The 27,814-nt window shown below is 36.8% G+C and overlaps 1 protein-coding gene across 1 annotated transcript in view; it reads left to right on the forward strand.

Annotated features, from left to right (window-relative positions):
- The window catches only part of LOC150086998 (uncharacterized), a 31,037-nt gene extending 13,977 nt beyond the window's left edge, over window positions 1-17,060 (forward strand). The window contains exon 2 of the mRNA XM_090372887.1: window positions 16,636-17,060. Coding sequence (XP_090229013.1) covers window positions 16,636-16,837 — 202 coding nt within the window. The 3' untranslated portion in view covers window positions 16,838-17,060. The remainder of the gene's footprint in view (window positions 1-16,635) is intronic.
- Window positions 17,061-27,814: the final 10,754 nt, after the last annotated feature.

Consider the following 27,814-nt stretch of genomic DNA (forward strand, 5'->3'; position numbering starts at 1 on the left):
CCTACACTACTTCTTTAGCCATTAACTCCATTATTTTCCTTGGAACTGAAGTCAAGCTGTCAGGTCTGTAATTGCTCACTTTGCCGTTTGATTGCATTTAATGAATAGGAGAGGCATTTGCACATCTCTACTCTATAGGAACCTCCACTGAATCCAAGGATGCTTTAATAATTATAGTGAAAGGTTTGCTTGCCTTGGTACTGCTTTTATTATAATTGGACAGGGTTCATATCAGCTACAGGTCCAGTTTTTCAACAGACTGAACAGGATTGTCAAGAATTAAGACCATTCATATCTAGCGGGCCAGTATGGTTCATCAACCCCAGGGGGCTCACATCTGGTGAGTATGGGCTTGGCACACCCAGGGTCCTGAGCTGGATATCATCATTCTTCTCTTTATTGGTAATTCACTTCTACTTCTCTCTCAGGGTAACTTGGGAATTTTTGTTTTGGCTGGTGCAGCATAAGCCTCAGGCTTCCTTGCACCATATAGCTAATAATAATAATAATAATAATAGAATGCAGCACTGACTCTCTCTCCCTTTCAGGTACAAATTCCTTGTGCATCACACCCTGTTTGCCAAAAATCATGATCAGCATAATCTTGATCCTCGACTTCTTTAAACAAAACTTTTTGGGCTTAGGTGATGGTTTTAAGTCCACTGAATGCTCTGATACTTTGTCTCTGGGTCATACTGAAATGCCCAACTCCCATTTCCAGTTACAGTATAGTCGAGGAAATTAGAATTGTCTCGACAGATCTGGATGAAGTCTTAGTGTGATGATACTGTTTGTTGCATCTACTAATCGTGAGGTTGTGTATAACACAAATTTTATGCAGTCCTTCCTTTTCCCTAAATCTTCTTGCAGAATTTGATGAATTATCTTCTTATTCATATCCAACTTAGCAGCCATCATTCCGAGGGTTGAACAACAATCTCCTGCTGCACTTTCTTGAACTTTTGCAACCCTTTCTTTTTTTGAGAAAGAATTTTAGGCCTGATCTGTAGCCTCAGTTTCCTCTTTCTCTCCCCACAGATATTCATAAATAATTAAGAAAATGTTTCTGATGTTTGAGCATTACTAGAGAAGGAAAAATCAGATTGGCACCAAATATGAAATCAGCCCGAAACCATCCTAGGCTTTAGGTTGATTTCAAATTTTATTATTATTATTATTAAACATATGGTGCAAGGAAACCTGGGGCTTATGCTGCACTGGCCCAAGAAAAAAAATTTGAGAAAGAGACGAATGACGATATTCAGCTCAGGACCCTGGGTGTGCCAAGCCCATACTTACCAAATGTGAGTCCCTGGAGTTAAATTTGGTGCAATCTGATTTCATAATCCTCACCTCACAGAAATGATTTCATTGTAGATTGGAAGTTGTCTGCGATTGGAGAACATCTTGTACAGCGGTATGCAACCTGTGCGAACTGATGAGCCAACCATGAAATTGATCTCAATGTTGAAGTAGACAGAAATTAAGAACCAGACTTTAGTTTGAATTTGTCAAATTCTTTGAACCACACCTGTTGTTTCTAGGTGGATGGGTTCTTGTCGGAGAAACTGGGGGCTCCTGTGGAGGATAAGATCACCACGGCAAGCCTGCCACTTGTAATGGCAACAGTTGAATAGTGAATTGTTGCTTTGCTTCTCGAAGAGGTTTGTTTGGGCTGGTCTGCTATTGAGTTGCTTGTTCTTTAGTATTTAATGAAAGGATGTTATATCCCTTGTTTAATCCATTACTGCATAGACTTGTATAAGGATTGCATTCCATTTCCTGAGCAGTATATTCTTGATTGCATCTTCAAAATTTCTAGGTGACATGGATGACGAGTGTAATGCTGAGTCAGCTTGGTGTGATATAAGCACTGGGGAAACAAAATTGGTAGTAGGAGTGTGTTATTGGCCTAATGACTCTGATTAGTATGCCAAACAGCTATACAGAGAAATAGTGGGCCAGAAAATCAGTTCATATTAGCGAGGCCAAAAGAGGAAGCTCTTGATGTGGTTATCAGCAGTGATGCTTCGTGCATTAAGAATGTGCAGGTAAAAGACCCATTGGGTGGCAGTGATCATAGTATATATATATATATATATATATATATATATATTTTGTTAGTTGTTGGCGCATCGGCCATATTGCACCTCCCAAGGTTTTTTGCATTTTCTACTCTGATCCAAGCCCGAGGCAGGATTCGAACCTGCGACCTTTGGGTTGCCAGGCAGGCACTTTATCCATCCAGCTAGCCCGATCGGCCATAGTATACTAATGTGAAATTTAATTAAAGACTGGCGCACTATGGCCATAGTTGCCGATGCGCCCAATAAATCCCGAAACAAACAAACAATAATTAAAGACATAACTACTGTCAAGAGTAAAGGCTTTTGCTTTTGTAAGGGTAACAGTGGTCTCAGCCAGCTTTTAAATACTGCGCAGTGGGACCAACTGATGATGTTACCAACAGCAAACTCTAAATGGAAGGCATTCATGGAAGTAATCAAAGAAGCTATTAGCTTTTCATACCAACAAAGGTTTGAAGGCTTAGACCTAAGTGGAGGTTGAACTAATGAGAAACATGGCACAGAAGAAAAGTGCATGTAAATTATCTGGTGATTCAGAAGCTTATGGTAGATATAAATTAGTCTGTAATCAAGTCAAAGGAAGTTAGGCGAGCTAAGGCAGGTTATGAGAAGTCTCTGGCAAAGAATGCAAAGAAAAACAGCAGTGACTGTTGTTGAGCCTGTTCAGGTTGTAGACAAATTGAATTCACTAGATTCACACCTGAGGAATTCTTTAGGGAAGGGGATGCCAGACATTTATCAAACTCTAATGAGGAGCTAAATGACTGTGATAACTAAAAGGAAAGTGAAAGAGAAATTGTTGAAGATGGACATAAAGAAGGGATCTGGAGTGGATGGATTTTATCCATATATATTAAGGGAGGCAGCAAAGGAGGTAAGCAAACCCTTAGCCATAATTATGAGAGTATCCTTAGATCCAGGGAAGATCCCTAACTGGAGATGTTCCAATGTATCCCCATTTCATAAAGGGGAATCAAAAGATGACATGAGTAATTGCAGACCTGTTAGCTTAATGTCTGTTCCAGGAAAATAATGGAATCGCTGGTTAAATAAGTAACGCAGCACCATCTGTACAGGCATGCAATTATACTGCAGTCACAGCATGGATGTTAAGGGGCTGTATTGTCTAACCAATTTGATAGGTTACTATGATGCAGTGACCAAGGAACTGGATGCAAAAAATAATTTTGATATCATATACAGTAGAGCGTCAGTTATTTGGAATAATTAATGTCAGACCTCATCCAGACAGCCAAATTTTACAGATAATCAAACGTAAGGTAAGACTAAATAAATTTCATTATAATGTATTAAGCTAAAAGAAAGAGACTTTAAATATCGTGAAAAAAACGAATTTATTTAATTAAAAAATAATAATTTATACATAAAAATTTGCACATTTACATATTTATGTATATTCGGATAGGTATTTTACTGCAAATTTTATGTAGAAAAAAATTTAAAGTAATTTTTTAAAATAATGTTTGATTGTTTTTGTTTTGTTTGTTGTGTTCCACTTTGATTTTATCACATTCTTACTGTTTTTCTGCCCATTTTAGTGTGGTTTCTTTTTGTTGACATTTTACTGTAAAAAATTGAGAAAAATAATAAATTGCACAATTTCGGACTGATATTATTCTTACTGAATCTGTAGCTAAACTAAACATAATGTGGGTGCCTCCGTAGCCAGGTGAGAAGGAGCAGCAGTGCGTAGCACACACACTTCTTGATTAGACCAGGGTTCGAGCCCGTCACCACCAAATATGGAGGATGCAGAAAGGTCAGGGAATGACCACCGCATATCCCCGAGCAATATGGTCTTAGTTGCTAATGCTCCTAAAAAACAAATAACAAACAAACATAATATGAAATGAAGAGAACAAAATATGCTATGGAAAATTGGGTTCATGGGAGCAGATGACTAAACTCTTGATTATCACTCGTGGTTTCCTAATCCAACATTTCACTAGATATAAAAAATTAAAAAACCAGATAGAAATACTCTCATAACATAATAAACATTTGTCTCAAATACCACCATTAATAAAAAAAAAAATATTGAAAAAAATTGAAAAAAAATTAGCCTTTAAAATTATTTCGAATAACTGACTTCCGGATAACTGTCTTTCTACTGTACTTGGATGTCAGGAAGGCTTTTGATACTGTTTCACATAAAAGACTGCTGTACAAGCTGGAGCAATGTGGCATTAAGAGTAAGTTACTGCTATGGATAAAGGGATGGTTAAGTGGAAGAAGACAGAGAGTAGTTATCAATGTGTGCTGCTCTCTGTGAACTAATATTATGAGTGAAGTTCCCCAGTCTTCAGTGCTGGGCCCATTGCTGTTTTCAATATTTATTAATGATATTGATGAAGGTATACCATGCTTAATGTCTAAGTTTGCAGTTGCTGCAAAGGTTGGTAGGGTGGTTAATGACAGTCATCAGAGTGAGCTACTGCAACAAGATCTAGGAAAATTGAGTCAATGGGCTGAGAAATGGCAGCTGAAATTTAACATTGATAAATGCAATGTACTTAATATGGGTAGCAGTAAACCCAGAGTAACTTATCAACTGTGCACTACTACATTCAGGCTAGTGGAGATTGAAAATAACCTGGGGGTAATTGTGTAGTCCATTGGTTTTCATTATAAAAAGGTACATCTTTACAATTATATTATTATAATAACTATCATATAACATTTTTTAATATTACGCACGCGCGCACACACACACACACACACACAGAGAGAGAGAGAGAGAGAGAGAGAGAGAGAGAGAGAGAGAGAGAGAGAGAGAGAGAGAGAGAGAGAGAATCTGATCTAGCAGGCAGAAAATTGAGTAGGGATGCCACAAAATAAAATAAATTACTTGAGGGTGTCATTATTAAAAAAAGTTTGAAAACCACTAGTGTAGTCAGGCATTAAAATCTCTGAGCAGTGCAGATGTGCTGCCAAGACAGCTCATGTCAATGAAATACAGAAACTTTGCTAGCAGGGATAGGGATATGATTATCACTTTGTATAAGGCCATGGTTTGGCTGTATCTTGAGTACTGTATACAGGTCTGGAGGTCTCACTTTAGAAATGATGTAGGTTGGTGGAATGGGTGCAGAGAAGAGCAACTAAACTGGTGAAGGGAACAAAAGGGTACTCTTTTCTAGAAAGGCTATAATTCTGCAAATTGCAGCATCTCGAGACTAGGCACCTGCTGGGATATCTGATTGAGGTGTTTATAGCTTTGAATGGATTGAGTAAGCTGAATGCTCAAATAAATATTCTAGCAAAAGCTTATTTTTTCAGTACTTACCTCATTTATCCATATTAATTACATTGAAGTTTTGATGAAGACATTAAAAAGTAAAAATTAATTAAAAGTAGAAAGATTAAGATACATTAATAATTTAATTAAGATAGAGCCTGGAAGAAGAAGTGCCTCACCCATTCACCCAGTTGTCATCTATAAAATTACTATGTAAATGGAAACAAAAATCTTAAATGTTGAAATGTATAAAGCTAAGAGTCTAAATGGTAGACTTTTGGAAACATTCATCGTCAGTTGGCAGAAGATATAAGTATAACCCGAATTTAATTCCCCACGATGCAGTGCTTAGACACGTGGAATTTCTTATTAGTCATGTGAGCAATCCATTTGGGAAAACAGAATGAAAATTGAAAAGGATAGGCAAAAAAAGAAAAAGAAAAATTGAAAGGAAAAGGACATCTGAGGTATTCTGATTGTCTTTAAAATATTGGCATACTATGACAATAAGAATTTATAGTAAATCTTAGAGTACCGTTTGTTAATTGCTCAAATCAGTATTTTAGCAAAAGCTTATTTTTCCGGTACTTGCCTCATTTATCCCTGTTAATTACATTAAAGTTTTGAAAGGTAAAGACATTAAAAAGCACAAATTAATTAAAAGTAGAAAGATTAAGATATATTAGTAATTTAATTAAGATTAAGCCCGGAGGATTAATATATCTTAATCTTTCTACTTTTAATTAATTTGTTCTTTTTAATGTCTTCACCTTTCAAAACTTCAATGTAAATAACACGGATAAATGAGGCAAGTACCAGAAAAATAAGCTTTTGCTAGAATATTGATTTGAGCAATTTAACAAACGGTACTTTAAGATTTACTATAAATTTTTATTGTAAGCTGAATATTAATGGTATTCTTTCACTTGCTGAGACTACACATACGAGGGGGCATAACTTCAAGTTGAGGAAGAATGGTTGCAGGATAGATGTGCATAAGTTTGTCTTCAGCCAGCAGGTTGTTGATTGTTGGAATAGACTTCCATCCATTGTTGTGGAAGTGTGGATGAATTGGTTAAATTCAAGCAAGAACGACAAATTCTTGGAGGGTATGAATGGGTGAACTGTGTAGGGTTTTGGGGGGGGCAGAGAAGAGTAACTTACTATAAGCTTGCTTTCTTACATCATTTACTATTACTACTATGTCAACTGCATATGTTGTTATTGTGGTTACAAATCTTACTTACCTTGAGTTATCCTGATGTGATTTTATGCAGTGAATGTGTAATCAAATTTCTGTAGTATGGTGAAACAGTTAAATGTTATCTTGTGAGAAAGACTTGTCCTCTGATCAAGACCAGCAGACTCGCGATCAGCTTTAGTGAAAAATAGCTGTTTCATTTACATATGAACTAGTGAGCTGACATGCCCTCCAAATTGGGGGTATTATATTGATGCTATGTATGATATCATCCATACACAGGCAGATGATCCTTGGCCGTCCCCATGTGCAGGGAATGATAATCAACTAGTGGTAGTATATGTTATGCTAGAATTTACTTGTACAGTATTTCAATAGATGGTGGGTCTGTCAGGAAAACTGGCTAGTACTGCTCTTCTTCAGTAATAATAATAATAATAAAAAAAATTGTCTTCCACACAGCACGTCATATTTATGTGGTACTGTACTTGTCCTGTCTGGTTGTATGATGAATGCAAGATGGCAGATGTGTGTAGGAAATTTGGGTTATGTGCATAATTAGTCTACCCCTAAATATGTTATTTAAAAAAAAAAAAAAAAAAAAAAAAAAAAAGTGTGCATGTGTTGTGACATGCCCCCCACAGCCCTGCTGATGTCATGCTTCCTTCTGCATGGCATGAGATCTGCTGACTGCATCACACATCAATGGTGTTTTGCTGTAATTTTCATGCTGTTAGTGACATTTGGATGAAAGTGCATTCGTTGTATGTATATCATAATATTTCAGTTTGTTATAAAACATTTACAGCATAGGCAGCTGGTGCTTTTGTGCAATATGTCAAAAATCAAATCTACTAAATTTATATATCAGATTGCCAATCACAAAAGATTATATTTTGAATGGCAGTATTTTTGTATTGTTTGTGATATGAATGTGCCATGTAGGAAAGGATTCTAGATCAATCAACATGCAAAAACAACCTCACACATTGTATGTAGGAAGGGGAGGGGAGGGGACAGGAAAAATTGCCAGATCAGTTGCATTTAATCAAACCATGAGCATTACCATTAGTAGAGGCATATGATGCAAAAAAGCAAAGTTATGTAACAACAAAAAAAAAAATAGTGCATCCATTCCCTCTAAACTCTTGTCCAGTTCCTCCTTGAATTTATTTAAGCTATCAACTTCTACAACGACAGAAGGAAGTTAGTTTCAGTAACCAACAACCTGCCAGCTAAAGGCAAATTTAGTCAATGGGATTTGAGAGCATACTTGGACTCATCCCTGAGTATTCTTCCCCCCCCTCAGGTTTGTAATCTGAGCAAGAGGAAGAATCTCATTAGAATTGAGCTTTCTCAACCCATTCAAGGCATTATACACCTCAGTTAGATTACCTCGCAGGTGCCTAGTCTTCAGATGCAACAATTTGCAGAATTGCAGCCTTTCTTGGTAAGACCATCCCTTCATCCCATCACCAGTTCTTATTGCCATTCTCTGTACTCACTCAAGCAACTCTACATCCTTCCTAAATTGAGGCCTCCAGACCTGTATACAGTACTCAGGCATGGCCTGACCATTGCCTTATACAAAGGGATAATCACCTCCTTTTCCCTGCTAGCAAAATTCCTGTATATCATGGACAATACCCCATGACCTGCTCTGGCAGCCTGTCTGCACTACTCAGAAAACTGACTGCACAATTACCCCCGGGTCTTTTTCATTTTCTAGCACCCTTTTCTTAATGTAGTTTTCTTAAGTGTAGTACCACACAGTTGGTACTCTGGGGTTACTGCTACTGATATGTAGTACTTTGCATTTTTCAATGTTAAAATTTAGTTGCCACTTCTCAACACATCTGCCCAACTTTTCTAGATTCTGTTGCAGTAGCACATTGCCATTACTGCCATTAACAACCCTGCCAACCTTTGTATCACTACAAACTTGGACATTAAGCCTGATGTACCATCATCAATATCATTGATAAATTTACAAAACAACAGTAGGCCTAACACCGAACCTTGGGCAACTCCACTAATAACAGTCCATGAAGAGCAGCATCCATTGATTACCACTCTGTCTTCCCCCACTCAACCACCCTTTTATCCATTGTAGCAACTTTCCCTTAATACCATACTGCTCCAATTTGAACAGTAGTCTTCCAGTGTCAAAAGTTTTCTTGAAATCCAAGTATATGATATCAAAATTCTTTTTTGCATCCAGTTCCTTTGTAACTACATCATAGTATCCAATCAAATTTGTCAGACAAGATTTTCCATTAACAAACCCATGCTGTGTCTGAATTATTACGGCAGTCTTGTCTAGATGATCCTGAAATGCATCTTGAACCAGTGACTCCATTATTTTGCCCAGAACAGAAGTTAAACTAACTGGTCTGCAATTATTCATGTCACCCTTAGATCCCTATTTGTGAATTCCACATGGAAAGTCCACATGGACTCAGGGAAAGTCCATGTGGACTTTCCCTGAGTCCAAGGATGCTCTCATAATTATGATTAAGGGTTTGCTTACTACCTTTGCTGCCTCCTTTAATATAACTGGATAGATCCGATCCATCCCAGGTGCCTTTTTTATCTTCAACTTAACAATTTTTCCTCCATTTTGCTCTCAGTTATTAGAAAATCTTTAAGCACACTGTTACAATTTGATAAACCTCTGGCATTCTGCTCCCTCAGTAACTCGTCATGTGTTGAATGTAGATGCAAAATATTCATTCAGATTGTGAGCTATCTGAGTAGGATCATCAACACTCGAACCATCGATATCAAGTGGACCAATCTGGTTCATCCCCTTCCTTCTAGAGTTTACATAACCAAAGAAGTTCTTGCTGTTTTTAGCATCCTTTGCCAAAGATTTCTTGTAATCTGTCTTTGCTTTCTAACCTCCTTTGTGACTTGATTACAGACCAGCTGATATCTGGCATAGGCTTCTGTTTCGCCTGATAATTTATATGCATCCCATACATTTTTCTTCTCTTTCACTAGTCTCATTGGTTCATCTGACATCCATTTAGGCCTAAACCTTGAACAATATTTCTTAATTGGTATGAAAAGCCTAGTAGCTTCCTTGAATGCTTCACATTTAGAAATTGGTGTTGGTAACATCATCAATTGGTCCTACTGTACAGAATTTATAAACACTGTCTGAGATCACTGTAGTCACCTCTACAAAAGCAAAAACCCTTCCATTTACTCCTGATGGTAGTTACGACTTTAAGTAAATCCCACATCGGTACACTGTGATCACTACCCCCTAATGGTTCCTTTATCTGCAAATTCTTAATGCATGAATAATCACTGCTGATAATCAGGTCAAGAGTTTACTCACTCTGGTTGCCTCTCTGATGTGTTGCTATAGAAAACAATCGTCCAGTAAATCCACAAAAGTCTTGCTGGTGTGTAAATGACCAACTGACAAATTCCAGTTAATATCTTGGAAAGTTAAATTTCCCCGTTATTAGACAATCTGATTTACTGGCCCACTTTATTTCTCTGTACAGTTGTTCGTTGTACTCATCAGAATCATTAGGACTATAACACACTCCTACTATCATTTTTGCTTTCCCATTGCTTATGTCACACCAAACTGACTCAACATTGCAGTGACCATCAATGTCAGCTCGATGCACTTCCTTAGATTTTGTGTTTCTTAACTAACAGCATAATTCTTTCTCCCTTCCTGTACACATTGTACTCCCCAAATTTCAATTTTGTGCTGCTTATATCTGTGTGACACCATGTCTGATATTCCAACAACATTCGCCTTTGATGTGTTGGCCAGCACATCAAGTTCATCAAATTTATTTACTATACTCCTAGCATTGGTGTACATGCAAGTAAACATGCTCCTATTCTTAATCTTAGTTACCCTGACACAGCCAATGTATTTATTTCTTTCATGATGATCTCTGCCATTCCCTGAAAACCCCTGCACCCTGCACTCCATTCTAATAGAAGCAGTGCAAGAATCACTTTCTCCTCTGCCTGCAGCTACTGCTAATCTTTTAGTTTGTAAATCCCCCCCCCCAAGCTAGCAGTTTTCCGACCTACCTAACATTGCCCCGATAGCATCAGCAAATATTCTTGCACCCTTTCTATTTAAGTGTATCCCATCCAGTCGCTCCTGTTAACAAGCACAGACCATGCTGAGAAAAATTCTACCCCATGAGCCTTGCATAATCTCTACAGGGCCGAATTAATTGATAAGGCTCGTTGTGTACTCCATATTCTGTTTAGAAGAGGGAGTACACGATGAAGAATTGCACACACTTTTTTTCAACATTGACCTGTACTCGTTAGGTAAGTCTGCAGATCCCCTACTCTTATTGTCATTATGCTTAACTAATGCTATTAGTTAAGAAACACATAAATCCAAAGAAGTGCAGCCGACATTGCTGGACAGTGCAGTGTCGAGTCGGTTTGGTGTGACGTAGGCACTGAGGGATGAAAATTGAGAGTAGGAGTGTGTAATAGGCCTAATGACTCTGATTAGTATAATAAAAAACTGTAGAGGGAAATAGAGTGGGCCAGTAAATCAGAGTTTCTTATAATGGGGGATTTTAATTTCCCAGATATTGACTGGAATTTGTGGGTTGGTCACTAGCAAGGCTTCTTTGGATTTATTGGATGATTATTTCCTATATCAGCATGTTCAGGAGGCAACTAGAGTGCGTAATACTCTTGATTTGATTATTAGTAGCTATTCTTCATGCATTAAGAATCTGCAGATAAAGGAACCACTAGGTGGCAGTGATCATAGTGTGCTGAAGTGGGATTTACTCAAAGAGGTAACTACCATCAGGGTTAAAGGGAAGGGTTTTTGCTTTCATAAAGGCGACTATGGAGGTCTGAGACAGTATTTAAATTCTATACGGTGGGACCAACTGATGTTACTAACAGCAAATTCAAAATGGGATGCATTCATAGAATTAATCTTGGAAGCTATTAGGCTTTACATACCAACTAAGAAATATTGTTCAAGGTTTAGGCCTAAATGGATATCAGATGAACTAATGAGACATGTGGCAGAGAAGAAAAATGCGTGGAATACATATAAATTAATGCGTGACATGGAAGCCATTGGTAGATATAAGCTGGTCTGTAACAAAGTCACAAAGGAGATTAGGCAGGCAAGGGCAGATTATGAGAAAACTTTGGCAAAGAATGCCAAAAAAAAAAAAACAGAACAGAGTTTTTTTCCTATGTAAACTCTAGAAGAAAAGGGATGAATCAGATTGGTCCACTGGATATTGATGGTTCAACTGTTGATGATCCTGCTCAGGTGGCTAACAAACTAAATGATTATTTTGCATCTACATTCACACATGAGGAGTTATTCAGGGAGGAAATGCCAGAGGTGAATTAAACTCTGTTAGTGAGCTAGATGATTTTGTAATAACCGAGAGGAAAGTGGAGGAGAAATTGTTGAAGATAAACATAAAAAAGGCACCCGGTGTGGATGGTATCTATCCAGTTATATTAAAGGAGGCAGCAAAGGAAGTAATCAAACCCTTAGCCTTAATTATGAGAACGTTTTTTTTTTTTTTTTTTATGAAACTCCCAAACATGAAAGGTATCAAAACCTATAGTACTTAGTACCATGTATGGGTTGGAGGAGAAGTATGGGGGGTAGGGGGGGATGCCGGAAACTTTGCTCTAGAGACTAAACATGGGTTTCACCACTTCAAGCCTCCAATAAGCAAAGTGGTGGTATTTCACCGGTTGATGAAAGTCATCTACCACCTGCTTCCTTGGCTGATAACACATCCAGCTTCACGTACCCATAGAGTGCAGATCTGCAAATGTGACTCCAATTCACAAAGGAGGATCAAAGGGTGATACAAGTAAATATAGACCTGTTAGTTTAACTTCTGTTCCAGGGAAATTAATGGAGGCACTGGTTAAAGAAGCACTGCAGGATCATCTAGACAAGGCTTCAGTTATAGCTCGGACACAGCGTGGTTTTGCTAAGGGGGACTCTTGTCTGACCAATTTGATTGGATACTATGATGTGGTCATAAAGGAACTGGATGCAGGGAATAACTTTGATATTGTATATTTGGATCTTAGAAAGACTTTTAATACTGTTGCACATGGAAGACTGCTGTACATATTGGAGCAGTGCGGCATTAGAGGCAAATTGCTGCTATGGATAAAGGGATGGTTGACAGGGAGAAGACAGAGAGTGGTAATCAATGGACACTGCTCTTTGTGGACTAATGTTATTAGTGGAGTCCCTCAGGGTTCGGTGTTGGGTCCATTGTTGTTTTCTGTATTTATAAATGATATTGATGATGGTATATCAGGCTTAATGTCCAAGTTTGCAAATGATACGAAGGTTGGTAGGGTTGTTAATGACTCTAATGACAGTACGCTGCTGCAACAGGATCTAGAAAAGTTGAGCAGATGCACTGAGAGGTGGCAAATGAAGTTTAACGTTGGCAAATCTAAAGTACTACATATGGGAAGCAGTAACCTCAGAGTAAAGTATCAACTGTGTGATACTACACTGACAGTAGTAGAGAATGGAAAGAACCTGGGGGTAATTATGTAGACAGATATGAAATTTTCTGAGCTGTGCAGATGGTCTGCAAGAGTAGCTCATGGTGTCTTGTTCGTGGTATACAGGAATTTTTCTAGCAGGAATAAGGAGGTTATTATCCCCTTGTATAAGGCACAAACTCTCATATACAGTACTTAAGGTGAGGCCTACACACCTTGAGTACTGTATACAGGTCTGGAGGCCTCACTTTAAGAAGGATGTAAAGCTGTTGGAACGAATACAGAGAAGGGCAACAAGATTAGTGAATGGAATGAAGGGTTGCTCCTATGAAGAAAGGCTAAAGTTTTGCAGTTTACAGTGTCTGGAGACTAGGCACCTGCAAAGTGATCTGATTGAGGTGTATAAAGCCTTGAATGGTTTGACCATGCTAAATGCTGATTGTTGCCGAAGTTAATAGCCTAAATAAATTTAAGGCTGAGCTGGACAGGTATTTGGAATGAACAGAGGGGTGAAATGGGAGCGTTTGTTTTTGGCTGATGCTGCATAAGCTTGCTTTCTTGCATTGTATTCCTCTTCTAATGCTAATTATTGCCAACATGTACAACTATATCACTCTTTGTGCTCTTAAAAGATATCTGCTCTACCACATCAACTTTTTCCTTTTTCCCTTGGCAGACATACCCTGGTCCTATTCCACCTATCCTTTTTACACTGTATATTACTCGTCACCCTGACAGTAGAGTCACCGACAATAACTAACTCCTGTGGAACCAGCCCATTCTGTCTTGGAGATTGTCACTGTGTTGCGTGATGAACAAGAGTGAGCTCTGGCATTGGGATATGGCAGCTGAGAGCTTGATGGGTCCCCCATTTTAGTACCCTCAAGGGCATCTACCCGACTCTTTAAACTCTCATAAACACCCATCAGTATGCTGAGTTGGCATCTAATTTTTTGACACTCTCTGCACCTAGCACACACACACAAAGACACCCTCTCAAAGACAAACTGCAAATTTTTTTAGGCTGTGATGCATTTGAAAATCTCCCCCCCCCCCTCGGTTCTACCCTGAGTTACTTTGTGCCAGTTGCTTTCCTGCTCTTGTTTGGGGCATGATATTGTATACTATTGATTAGCAATGAAAGCTAATAAGATTAATAACTTTAATTAATTATCAATACTACACCCTCCTAAATGTGGTGATATGTATTGCTCTATCTAGTTTTATGTTAGAGCAGCCTATTTACTACAATTAAAATTCCTTTTACTTCAAAAGAAGAGAAAAATTAATTTTCAAAAGATTTGTGCCTTGTGTTGGTAAGCAGCAATATCCCTTTCAATAAGTTAAGCAATCCTGTTTTGCAAATGAATTTTGAAAAAAAAAAAAAAAAAAAAAATGTATAGGTCAAAACTTTACAGACAAATCAGCGCCGAGGAAACATTCCGCAAGATATTGGAGAAAGTGCATCTGGGTGTTTGCCAATGAACACCAAATTATGTTTGCATGCTTTTAAGTTGTAAAAATTGCTCAACAGTTGCATGATTTGTGAATGATTCTTTGCAGTTATTTTGGCCAGACTGAAAATTAACCCAAAGCAAAAAAAAAAAAAAAAAAGCTTTTTAATGACACTACTTTATATATGATAAAAGCAGCTTCTGCATTACAGGTTTTCTGTTCATACTTAATCCACATTACATTACTTGGTAAGCACATGGCTTACGTAGGGTTAAAAAATATATATTTTGGTAATTTTACCAAATTTAATTACCAAATTAAATTTGGTAATATTTGATAAAGATTTTTCTTATATAAAAAAGATCTTTGTAGAATCTTATGTGCATAGCAATTTACAGACTTATGAACATGGCCTTGGCAAGATGGGAAACATAGTATTGTTGTGTTATGTTATGCTAAAATTGTTGATTCCGTAAAGAAAAGTTGCTTATGCTGCAGCTGTTGGTGCTACGGTATCCAGAGCTTCAATCAGCAACTCTTACTGATACGTTCATTAGAAAACATGCTATTCATTGTGTATTCATTTTGTTTGATTAACTAAATCTATATACTGAACTTGAAACATGGTGACTTTCTTTGAGTGGTGCAAATGAAGAGGTAGAGAAAGTTCATTTAGAAATTTCAACCAGCCCTGGAGACATAGGAAAGAAATTAAGAAATAAACCAATAATGTTTTAAAGAACTCCTGATTTTAAATTTTAACAAAAATAGATGACTTTGTTAATGGGAATTGCTATTTCAAGTAGAGGCTTCAAAGATGTACAGCACAGTCAATTCTGTCAATGTGGAAAAATAGTTTTTTGCCTTTTAAAATGATTTTTGATAATAAATGTCACTGTTTAAGATGTCACTAGGCAAAAACTAAGTCTCTGGGGTAGCATCACCCATGACTAAGCCACCCAGAAGGGTGGTATGAGAGCATGACTGCTTATGATGTATACATAATAAACCAATATGCATCAGCCAGTAAGGATTAGAATTTCATGAGCAGAAGCAAAACACGTAATAGATCAGTAGTGTACAGACCAAATGAACAGGTCTAAGAAATACGTGAACTCATACCAAATGAACCGTACCGATTAAATCAGGCATCATAATTATATGCAGAGATTATTGTATTAATTACTGTATTTTAGTTCCTTAACAAAATTTCATGAGATCTTTAATTTGTAACATTTCTCCAAATTAAACACAATTTTTATTTATTTATCCTTTTCACCTTAAATAACATGCTGTATAAGCTTGCTTTCCTGTATCATGTGCCTCTACTCTAACAGAGGCCTTTGTGGGAAACTGTCTCTATTAGGTAATCCAGCCTTGGTGAAAAATATATTGTTTTTTAATGTAAAAAAGGTTATTATGTGCAAGTTGTAAAATGACCTTTATTCTAAAACTTTAACAATTTTGTTACTTTTAAATACTAAATACAAAGAAATTATAATTCAGTTAATTAGATGAACTGGTAATAAATGTAGAAATGTTCTTAAGTATTTTGCCCATTTTTTAGTGCATGTTATGTGATGTATAATAATTACATTATGGCATGATTCCCTCTTGAACTAGAGAAGCACAACAGTTTCTCCAATCTAGAAAGGAGATGTAGAGGAGGTGATGGCCAAATATAGACTGGTGAGCTTGACTAAAGTGGAGTTGGTAAGGTTATAGTGTCTGTGATTAAGAATGTGATACAGAACCATCTCAGTTAAATTCTATTCTTGATAGTTTGCAGCCTGTAATAAATCAGAAGGAAAGTCATAAACCAGCTAGATGCAGGAAACAACTTTTAAGTTATTTCGACTTCATTAAAGCTTTTGATGGGGTTTCTGAATGAGGGGCTGTTATGTAAACTTGAGAAAATATGTGCTATCTTAAGATCCTTCATTGGATCACTAATGATATCTTTTGTTTTAAATGAGGTATGGAAAATTTCAAAACACTGATACTGTAGCAGAGTGTTTTGGAATCTTAGCAATTTAAGATATTCAATAAATGTTATCACTATTGACAGTAACTAAACTGTATTTTTTTTTTTTTTTAAATCTGAATATATATAGGAATAGAGGAAGAGAGAGGAGAGATGAGTCTTGGAGTAATTATCGCAGAGGTGGTCAGCACAATTCCTTTCCTAAAGATGACTTTAGAGGTTATCGTGAGAGGGAATCATGGGAAAGAGAAAGAAATCAACGTTATAGGGATAGATATGATCAAGGAAGAAGGGATTCCTATTCTAAGCAGTATGGTAGATATAATTATTAACAACGTGGATATTTTGAAGGACTTCATTCCCACATTAAGAAATTGTTTTATTGCCTATATTCCTGCATTGTAAGAGTATCATGAAATAAAATTAGTCACATTTGGTTTAGAGCAATATTTTAATAGAATCTACATGATGATATGATAATATTCTCAATAAAAAAAATCAGAGAATTTCAATAAACAACAATAATTTTAGAATTTTTTTTGCCAATGTAAGTGAGAAATATTGAAATGGAAATAAGTTTTAATAATTAAAAGTAAAATTCTGATTCCTCAGTCAAAAAATTTTTATTTCAGAGTTTTGTGGACTTTATAAATACAAATTTTAATTAAAGGTAAATTATAACTAAGCAAGAAAATTTTTTAATAAAGATACTTTACCATGTGAAATTTCATGTGGTAAATTCCTTTATTAAAAATATTTAGTAGTAATTCCACTTGATGTTCAGCTTTAATTTAGAAATTATCTTTTTTTTTATGTGTTCCATAAAACTTTTCACTGAATTTTTTTAAATGATGAATCAGAATTTATTTTATTATTTTGATACCTTTTCAAAGTTTTGATTTCCAAATTTCTTTTATATTTTGCTGTGATTTATATGTATTGATATGTGAGGGGAAAAAAGAGCTGTCAAAACTCAGTAATAGAAAGGGAACAAGAAACAGTGAAATGTAATAAAAAACTGATTACATTTGTGTGCATGTATCCACTGTGAATCATCCAACAATTTGTGAATAGTGTACCAGTCAATGGGTATGAATTTCATCCCAGTGACACAATTTGATTATTAGTTTGGAAATTATTTGTTTGGAAATACAAACTTGGCAATGTTTGTGTAATTAAAATTTATTGTATATTAAACCTTGAATTAAAAATTTGTTTTTTCAAGATTATAGTTTCCACTTTTCAAAAGTAGCTACAGAGATAATTTACAAAAATATGGGATAAAATTCAGCCAGAAAAAAAAGTTATTGGAAATTCATTTAATGAAAATGAAAGGTGATACTTAGTTTTATACATGTATTATTATTTTATTTATTTTTTGAAGTATATGCTTGCTATTTGTTTTTTTTTTATCCAGAATAAATTAGCTCAGTATTCTTAAGGTATATTTAATAAAAAGAAAAAATAATTAGTATAGTTTTAAATTGACAATACCTATAATCTGAACACAAAAATGCAGACAAACTCAGTAGATTGAGTTAAATATATAAATATTTATTATTATTATTGTTATTTTTCATTTAGAAACTTTATTTCATGAATAATTTTTATATATAGGTTAGTTATTATTAAATTATAAATTAGATTAAATTTATCATTTTGGAGATGTGTAGATTTAAGATTGTTAATCACATAGAGCTGAAAACAAAGGAAATATGGAAACAAAATTAATAAGAGGCAAATGATGTAGAGAAGTAGGCTTATGTACAATGGCAAAAACTATCCTTCATTAGGCCATCAAAAACTACCCATCATTTTTTTTTTCAAATAATTTGTTTAATCCTTTCTTAAACTTATCCAAACTACCCACTTTCATAATACTAGAAGAAGGTTTGTAGCATCAATCAGTTACCTCTTGTTGAAAACAAAACAAAAATTTTTTTTTTTTTTTTTTTCCCAGGAGTTCTTCTAGCTCCTCTTGGGTACCATTCTGTTATTTTTTTAGACCATCTGCATCATGTCTTCGAGCTATGTGTCCTGCCCAAGACCATTTTAGTTCTTTAGTTTTGATAAGAAGGTCCTTTACTTGAGTTTGCTGCCTAATCCATGTGTTTCTCTTCTTATCTAACAGTCCGATTCCCAAAATAATTCGTTCCATTCTTCACTGTGTAGTTCTCAGCTTCTCTTCCATTCTTTTGGTGAGTGCCCACATTTCACTTCCATAAGTCATGGTGGGGAGTATACATTAGTTCATTATTTTACGTTTCAGACAAACTGGGATTTTGCTCTTCAGTATGTGACTATATTTCCTGAATGCTATCCATCCAAAATTTATTCTTCTCTTGACTTCTAGCCATTTATCATTATTACAGCTAATAACTTGTCCCAGATAAGTATATGACTCCACCTTTTCAATTACTGCTCCTTCAATCATTATTTCCCTTTCTGTGGCATACTTGTTTATCATTACTTTTGTTTTAGCCATATTCATCTTTAGTCCTAAATCCTTACTAACTGTGCATAACTGATTAAGATTTTCCTCTAATTCTTTGGGATCGTGGTTTTATGACCACAATGTCATCTGCAAATCATAAATGGTTTAGGTACACTCCGTTTACATTGACTCCTTTCTGCGACCAGTCTAATCTTCTGAAAGCTTCCTCAAGAACAGCAGTAAACAGCTTCGGAGATATTGTGTCTCCTTGTCGAACTCCTTTCTCGATTTTAAATTTCCTACTGTCTTTGTCTAGTCTAATAAAGCAGGTAGCACTCTCATATATTTTCTTCAAAATCATAATATGTGGGGTATCTATGCCTTGTCTTTCTAGTGCTCGAAACATTGCCTTATGCTGTATGGAGTCAAATGCCTTTTCATAATCCACAAATGCCAGGCATAATGGTGTTTTATATTCATTTGCTTTCTCCATTAGCTGTGATATTACACATGAAGGTGATCCATAGTTGAGAATCCTGTCCTAAAGCCAGCTTGCTCTTTCGGTTGATTCTCATCAAGTATTTTTTCTAATCTGTTAGTAATGACCCTTGTAAACAACTTGTAGATGTGGGATAACAAGCTAATTGGTCTATATAATTTCCAATTTCTGATTTATCTCCTTTCTTATGCAGCAAAACTATGATTGCATTATTCCACTGCTTAGGCGTGGAATAATGAAGAATAGTGAAGAGCCTTGCCAGTTTTTGTGTTATGTCTCTTCCTTCCAATTTTAACAACTCTACAGTAACTTCATCTTCCACCGGGCTTTCTGATTCTTCATTTTCTTCAATGCATGTTCTACGTCATCAGGAAGAATATCGGGTAGGTCGTATGTGTTGCTACTTTGCAATCCATCTTCCTCACTGATGGCATCATTCCCTCGCTCCTTGTCTAGTTCTCTATAGTAGTCTTCTGCTATTTGAATTATGCCCTCTCTGCTGTTTATAAGTACACCATTGCTATTCTTCAGTTTCAGTATCATTTGTATTACTGCTCATGGCTGCTGATTTAAATCCTTTGTTTTCCCTTAATGATTGTTCTACTTTTCTTGCATTAAATCTTCTTATGTCTTCTCTGAGTCTCTTTCTAATGGCTTTGCATAACTCAGTATACTCAATTTTCTCTCTGTCAGTGTTTTTCTTGCTCTTCATTTGTCGTCTTCAATTCATCATGACAAGTGTTTCTTGACTAATTTTTTCTTCTTTGGATTTCTTTTTCCCTATAGGTTTCTTGGGCTTTATCACTTCCAGAAAGTTGTAATATTCCTCGTCGATATCTTGGTCCTGAGCAGTCTGCAGAAGCTCAAACTTGTTCTTAAGTTTCAGTACATACTGCTTTTTCTCCTCTTCTGTTATCTCAAAGGCTTTGTATTATTTACTCGAGTCAGTTTTTTCCTTTCTTTTCCTACATCTATATCGAGTGTACATATTACCATTCTGTGATCACTTCAAACATTTACCTTATTCAGCACGGTAACATCACTCACAATATATCTTCTGTTAGTGAGGATGAAGTCGATTTCATTAGTGTTAATCCATTTGGACTCTTCCATGTCCGCTTTCTGTTCACACTTTTCTTGAAAAAAGTGTTCATTACCGACAGTCCTTGAGATTCTGCAAATTCCACAAGTCTTTCACCTCTTTCATTTCTTTCACCAATTCCAAAATTCCCTTTCTGTGCTGTTTTGTCTTTTTCCAACCTTAGCATTGAAGTCCTCCATAATAATAGTGTAGTGGGTTTTCTGCTCATCTAGAAGACTCAATTTCGGTGTACATTTCTTTAACCTCTTCATCATCATGGCTCGATGTTGGTGCATAAATCATTATAACATTTAGCTTGTATTTCTTAGAAATCTTGTATATTAGTCTTGACACCCTTGGTGATGTGCTTTTGAATTCCAAAATGTTGTTTTTTAAATCTTTATGGACCAGAAACCCAACTCCACCTTCACTCCTTTCACTGTTTCCATTGGTGTACAGCAGATTTCCACTCGATAAACTTATGTGATTCATTTCTTCTTCTTGTTTCAGCCAAACCGATGATATTCCAATTCACATTTTCTAATTCCTTTTCCAGCTCTATTCCCCCTCTAATATTAGTTTACTTAGTCCTCTTAAAGCCATAAACAATTCAGTCAGGCCTCGTTGCAGATGTCTAGTTTCCAGGCACTGCAATTTATAGAACTCAAGTCTTTCTTGGAAAAAAAAAAAGAAACTAACGGCAACATCAACTTAAAACAGTATGCCAAAACTAATCTTTCAGCTGCTCAGCATCAAATGCAGGTGACAGGGACAAATCACACTACGAATCATCCTGCTTCATAGAAATGTACACATCTTAGTGGATGGGAAGTGTGGAAACCGGGGTTACTTACTATTTATTTTATTTATTTATCTGGTTATATGTTAGCATTAATAGAGGCATATGATGCAAGAAAGCAGCAAGCTTATGCAGCATCAGCCAAGAAAAAAAAAAAAAAAAAAAAAACTCTTCCACTTCACCCCTCCATTCGTTCGAAATACCTGTCCAGCTGAGCCTTAAATTTATTTAGGCTATCAACTTCCACAACAAGGGATGGAAGCCTGTTTCACCAGCCAACTACCTGCTGGCTAAAGGCAAATTTCTGGACATCTATCCTACATCTGTCTTTCCTCAATTTGAATTTATGCCCTCTCAGGTGATTATTCTGAGCAACAGGCAGTATCCCATCAGCATTGAGCATGCTCAAACCATTCAAGGCTTTGTACACCTCTATCAGATCACCTCGCCGGTGCCTACTCTCCAGACACTGTAATTTGCAAAACTTAAGCCTTTCTTCGTAAGAGCAACCCTTCGTTCCGTTCTCTAACCTTGTTGTCCTTCTCTGTACTCATTCCAGCAGCTCTACATCCTTCATGAAATGAGGCCTCCAGGCCTGTATACAGTACTCAAGGTGCGGCCTGACCATTGCCTTATACAAGGGCATAATCACCTCCCTATCCCTGCTAGAAAAATTCCTGTATATCATTGATAAGACACCATGAGCTACTCTTGCAGCCCCTCTGCACTGCTCAGAGAACTTCATATCTGCCTACACAATTACCCCCAGGTCCCTTTCATTCTCTACCACTGTCAGTGTAGTACCACAGAGTTGATACGTTGCTCTGGGGTTGCTGTTTCCCATATGTAGTACTTTACATTTGTCAATGTTAAACTTCATTTGCCACCTCTCAGCCCATCTGCTCAACCTTTCCAGATCCTCTTGCAGCAGCATAGTGTCAGTAGCGTCCTTAACAACCCTGCCAACCTTTGTATCGTCTGCAAACTTCGACATTAAGCTTGATATACCATCATCAATATTATTTATAAATACAGAAAACAACAATGGACCCAACACTGAACCCTGAGGGACTCCACTAATAACATTAGTTCATGATGAGCAGTGTCCATTAATTACCACTCTGTCTTCTGCCACTCAACCATCCCTTTATCCATAGCAACAATTTGCCACCAATGCCACACTGCTCCAATTTGTGCAGCAGTCTTCCATGTGCAACAGTATCAAAAGCCTTTCTAAGATCCAAATATATAATATAAAAGCTATTCCCTGCATGCAATTCTTTTGTTTACTACATTAATAGTATCCAATCAAATTGGTCAGGCAAGACCTTCCATTAACAAAATCATGCTGTGTCTGAGCTATAACTGAATTCTTGTCAAGATGATCCTGCAGTGTTTCTTTAACCAGTGTGCTTCCATTAATTTTCCTGGAACAGAAGTTAAACTCACAGGTCTATAATTACTTGTTTCAGCCTTTGATCCTCCTTTGTGAATTGGGGATACATTTGCACATCTCTAGTCTATGGGTACCTCCCCTGAGTCCAAGGAAGCTCCCATAATTATGGCTGACGGATTGCTTACTTTCTTTGCTGCCTCCTTTAATATAACTGGATAGATCCCATCCACCCTGGGTGCCTTTCTTGTATTTATCTTCAACAATTTCTCCTCCACTTTACTCTCAATTATTACAAGATCATCTAGTTCACTGTTTACTTCATCTATGGCATTCCCCTTCCTGAATAACTCCTCATGTGTGAATGTAGATGCAAAATATTGATTTTGTTTTTTAGCTACCTGAGCAGGATCATGAACAGTTGAACCATCGATATCAAGTGGACCAATCTGATTCATTCCCTTCCTTCTAGAGTTTACATAAGTAAAGAACACCTTGCTGTTTTTCTTTGCATCCCTTGCCAAAGATTTCTCGTAATCTGCCTTTGCCTGCCTAACCTCCTTTGTAACTTGGTTACAGATCAACTAATATCTATCATAGGCTTCTGTGTCACATGTTAATTTATATGTATCCCATGCATTTTTCTTCTCTGCCATATGTCTCATTAGTTAATCTGACATCCATTTAGGCCTGAATCTTGAACAATATTTCTTAGTTGGTATGTAAAGCCTAGTAGCTTCTAAGATAAGTTCTTTGAATGCTTCCCATTTTGAGTTTGCTGTTGATAACATCATCAGTTGGTCCCACTGTATAGAATTTAAATACTGTCTCAGACCATCATAGTCGCCTTTACAAAAGCAATAACCCTTCCCTTTACCCCTGATGGTAGTTACCTCCTTGAGTAAATCCCACTTCAGCACACTGTGATCACTGCCACCTAGTGGTTCCTGTATCTGCAGATTCTTAATGCATGAAGAATCACTACTGATAATCAAATCAAGAGTATTGCTCCTTCTAGTTGCCTCTCGAACATGCTGATTTTGAAAACAATCATCCAATAAATCCACAAAAGCCTTCCTAGTGTGTGAGTGACCAACCCACAAATTCCAGTCAATATCTGGGAAATTAAAATCCCCCATTATAAGACTGATTTACTGGCCCACTCTATTTCCCTGTACAGTTTCTTATTATACTCATCAGAGTCATTAGGCCTATAGCACACTCCTACTCTCAATTTTGATCTCCCAATACTTATGTCACACCAAACTGACAAGACACTGCACTGTCCAGCGATGTCGACTGGCTTCACTTCCTTGGATTTTATGTGTTTCTTAATAGCATAACCCCTCCTCCCTTCCTAGGCGCCTCTGTAGCCAGGTGGAAAGGAGCAGCAATGCATAGCACACGCTTCTTGATTAGACCGGGGTTCGAGCCCGTGACCACCAATACGGAGGATGCGGAAAGGTCAAGGCGCCTCCGTAGCCAGGTGGGAAGGAGCAGCAGTGCGTAGTACACGCTTCTTGATTAGACCGGGGTTCGAGCCCGTCACCACCAAATATGGAGGATGCGGAAAGGTCAGGGAATGACCACCGCATATCCCGGAGCAATATGGCCTTAGTTGCCAATGATCCTAAAAACCAAATAACAACAGCGGAAAGGTCAGTGAATGACCACCGCATATTTCCGGAGCAGTATGCCCTTAGTTGCTAATGCTCCTGAAAACCAAAACAACAACAATCCTCCCTTCCTATCCTGTCTATCCTTTCTGTAGACATTGTACTCCCCAAATTCTAGTTCTGCTTTACTTATATCTGTGTGACACCACGTCTCTGATATCACAACAATATTCACCTTTGATGCTTTGAGCAATACCTCAAATTCATCAAATTTATTTACCAAACTCCTAGCATTGGTATGCACACAAGTATACATGCACCTGTTCTTTTTCTTAGCTACCCTAACACAACCCATATGTTTACTTGTACCCCAATGACTCCCAGCAGTCTCTGAAATATCCTGCATCTTATTTTCCAAGCTGCTGCTCATTCCAATAGAAGCAGTGCAAGAATCACTTTCACCTCTGCCAGTGGCACTGTTAATCTATTAGTCCTTTTATCCCCTCAATCTAGCAGTTTTCCGACCCACCTAACACTGCCTCGTAGGATCAGCAAACATTCTTGCACCCTTTCTATTTAAATGTATCCCATCCCTGTAGAAGCAGTCTCTCCTGTTAACAAATACAGACCAGGGTGAAAAAAATTCTACCCCTTGAGCCTTGCACAATCTTTCCAGGGCTCTCATCCTATACTCCCTCCTATCTTGTCTGGGCAGAATTGCAGACAATTTCAAATTCAACCCTAATTCATGGCTTTTTTTCAACAGTGACCTGTACTTGTTAAGTAATTCTGCCGGTCTCCTACTCTTGATATCATTAGTGCCAACTTGTACAAGTATATCACCTTTTGTGCTCTTAAAAGCTGATATCTGCTCTACAACGTCATCAACCTTTGCCCCTGGCAGACATACCCTGGTCCTGTTCCACCTATCCTTTTTACAAAGCATGTTTCCTGTTTCCCTGACAATAGAGTTACCAACAACTACTAGTTCCTTTGGGACCAGCGCATTCTGCCTTGTGTTGTTATACCCCGTGCTTTGGAACCCAATTTTAGTAGTTGTGTATTATTTTTGATTAAGTACAACTGGTTCCTCACCCTTTTAAAGCTCACAGTCTACCTGACTGGTATATTTATTCTCTCTGTTACGGAATATTCTGTGTACTGAGGATGTATTTATTCTCCTTGTACATGTTTGGACTTAGTGCATGTTTTTTTTTTTTTTTTTTTTACGGTTGTGTATATTTCTCTTAGAATAATGAAGCACTTATTTAAATTTCTAAACATAACAAAGGGGCACCTCCGTAGCCAGGTGGGCAGGAGCAACAGTGCATAGCACACGCTTCTTGATTAGACTGGGGTTTGAGCCCATGAGCCACCAAATACGGAGGACGCAGAAAGGTCAGGGAATGACCACCGCATATCACTGGAGCAATATGGCCTTAGTTGCTAATGCTCCTAAAAACCAAAACAACAACATAACAAAGGTTTATTTCCATATCAAAATTTAGACAGTATTATCTCATTTAATGTTAAGAAATATTATCTCCACCTTCTTTCTGAAATCGTACTATCTACTCTTAATTAAAGTTAACTTCAGGATCAATAAAACTTCCTGCTACATTTTTTTATACACATCTTTAATTATGCCATTTAGTTAAAAGTTATAATCATCCCTTTTCTTCTGCAAATCGTACGACACTATTTTTAATTAAAGATAACTATCGGAACAATAAAAACTTTCCTTCTACCTCCTTTATACATATTCATCATACATTTTTTCAATTAATCTAAAATTTTCTTTCATATCTTTTTGTATACACACACACAACACATTTCCTCTAACAATCTCAGACTAGCCAATTATCAATCAAATATCTACCCCTTTGTTTTTTTTTTTTTTTTTTTTTCACAAACATATACAACTTAGTGATACATATATTCTACACAATGCCATTATATCCCTCCCCTATCTTCTCACCCAACCCAGTTTCTTGCTATTTTTAGTATTCTAGGCCTAGCTCAAGGTATCTGTCGACAAAGTTAAGTTATCAGTCCTGAGCAGATTCTAACAACCTTTATAATTGTTGGGATTTTGCAGCCACCAGTAGTTTGATCCTCCACTTCTGGTTTTTCTCTGTGGCTGTCTTCCTTGTGCTTGGCTTACGAGTTCTACAGGCATTCCTTTCCTGGATTCTCCTTTAGAACAATCGATGGCGACGGTCTGCATCTATTTACTTTCTTATTATGATGAGGCTCGGGCTTCTTGAGCATTCAGCAGGCCATTCATCAGACACACTTCTCATTTTAACAACTATCTTCACCCTCCAACCTTTACGTCAAACATAGGCACTTCTGCTTGACCATTCTTTCGGACGCGACGTTACAACACTTTTTCAGACATTCACAAAACCAAAAATTTTCTACTATGACAACCCTTTCTTCTTGTGCTCCTGCTTTTTGTTTCCATTCTCCCACCTTCTTCTTAATCAATACAATCACCTTCTCTTCCACCATCTCTGCTCTAATTTGTCCTTCATTTGAAATCTTTGTTTCAACCATGCTGTGTCGCTGGACATCCTTCTCCCGAAGTGCAAAGGTTGCGGAGCTGTTTCCTCCTGGAACTTTCCCTTAATCTGGTTTGTTTTGCTCATAGTCAGAAACAGACGCCCTTCTGTTTCCCAAATGCATTCTAGGGTCAGTTTTATTGTATGTACCAAACTTCAAGTTATCTTCCATTGCTAGGTTCACAGTCCATTATTCTACTCAAGCACATACCACGATTAATGGATAATTTGGGATGGTGACTTTATTGCTTCCCCAACATATCATTCCTGCCATTGCCTGCATTCCTAACCATTATTTTTAGAAATCAAACCTGTCATCCATTGTTGCTTTCCAATTGTTCTGCACTTGCTCACATTGGTATTACTAATCAGCAATCTGCTTCAGATGAATATCTGTGCAGATTTAGATGCAAAAGCACTTAGCTTACTCTCTCTGTTTAAAAATAATTAATTTCAAAAGACAGAAATTCATTATTTTTCTGGAGTTGTAAGATTGCGATCTTACAAAGCTCTCCAACACTACATAATCCAATTTTGTCATCATGTCTACTGTCATATTGTCACATTTTAAAAAAAGTTTTAAAATGATATTTCAATTTGGGTGCTGAAGACAAAACTGCCATGAACAATTTTGGTAATAGCCAAAAGATTTTTTTTTTGAAAAAGGAATACATAGACTATTGAAGCAATTGGATATATATCAAAATGCTAAAGGTGACTTGAAAAAATTTGTTTGAAAAAATATATTTTTTTAAAAAGCTTCAACATGTAAATTATAGCATATCAATAGACTAATTACTATCAATATCAAAAAGAAAGTGATGACAGTCAATACAAGAGATTTTTTTATAACAGAAAGTGGCTTAACCATTGGCTTATGCAATGGGATAATTACCTCTATTTCTGCCAGTAAAATTCCTATG

This window comes from Mastigoproctus giganteus, chromosome 4 (genome assembly GCF_048544385.1).
Source record: "Mastigoproctus giganteus isolate SK-2022 chromosome 4, ASM4854438v1, whole genome shotgun sequence".
NCBI lineage: Eukaryota > Metazoa > Arthropoda > Arachnida > Uropygi > Thelyphonidae > Mastigoproctus > Mastigoproctus giganteus.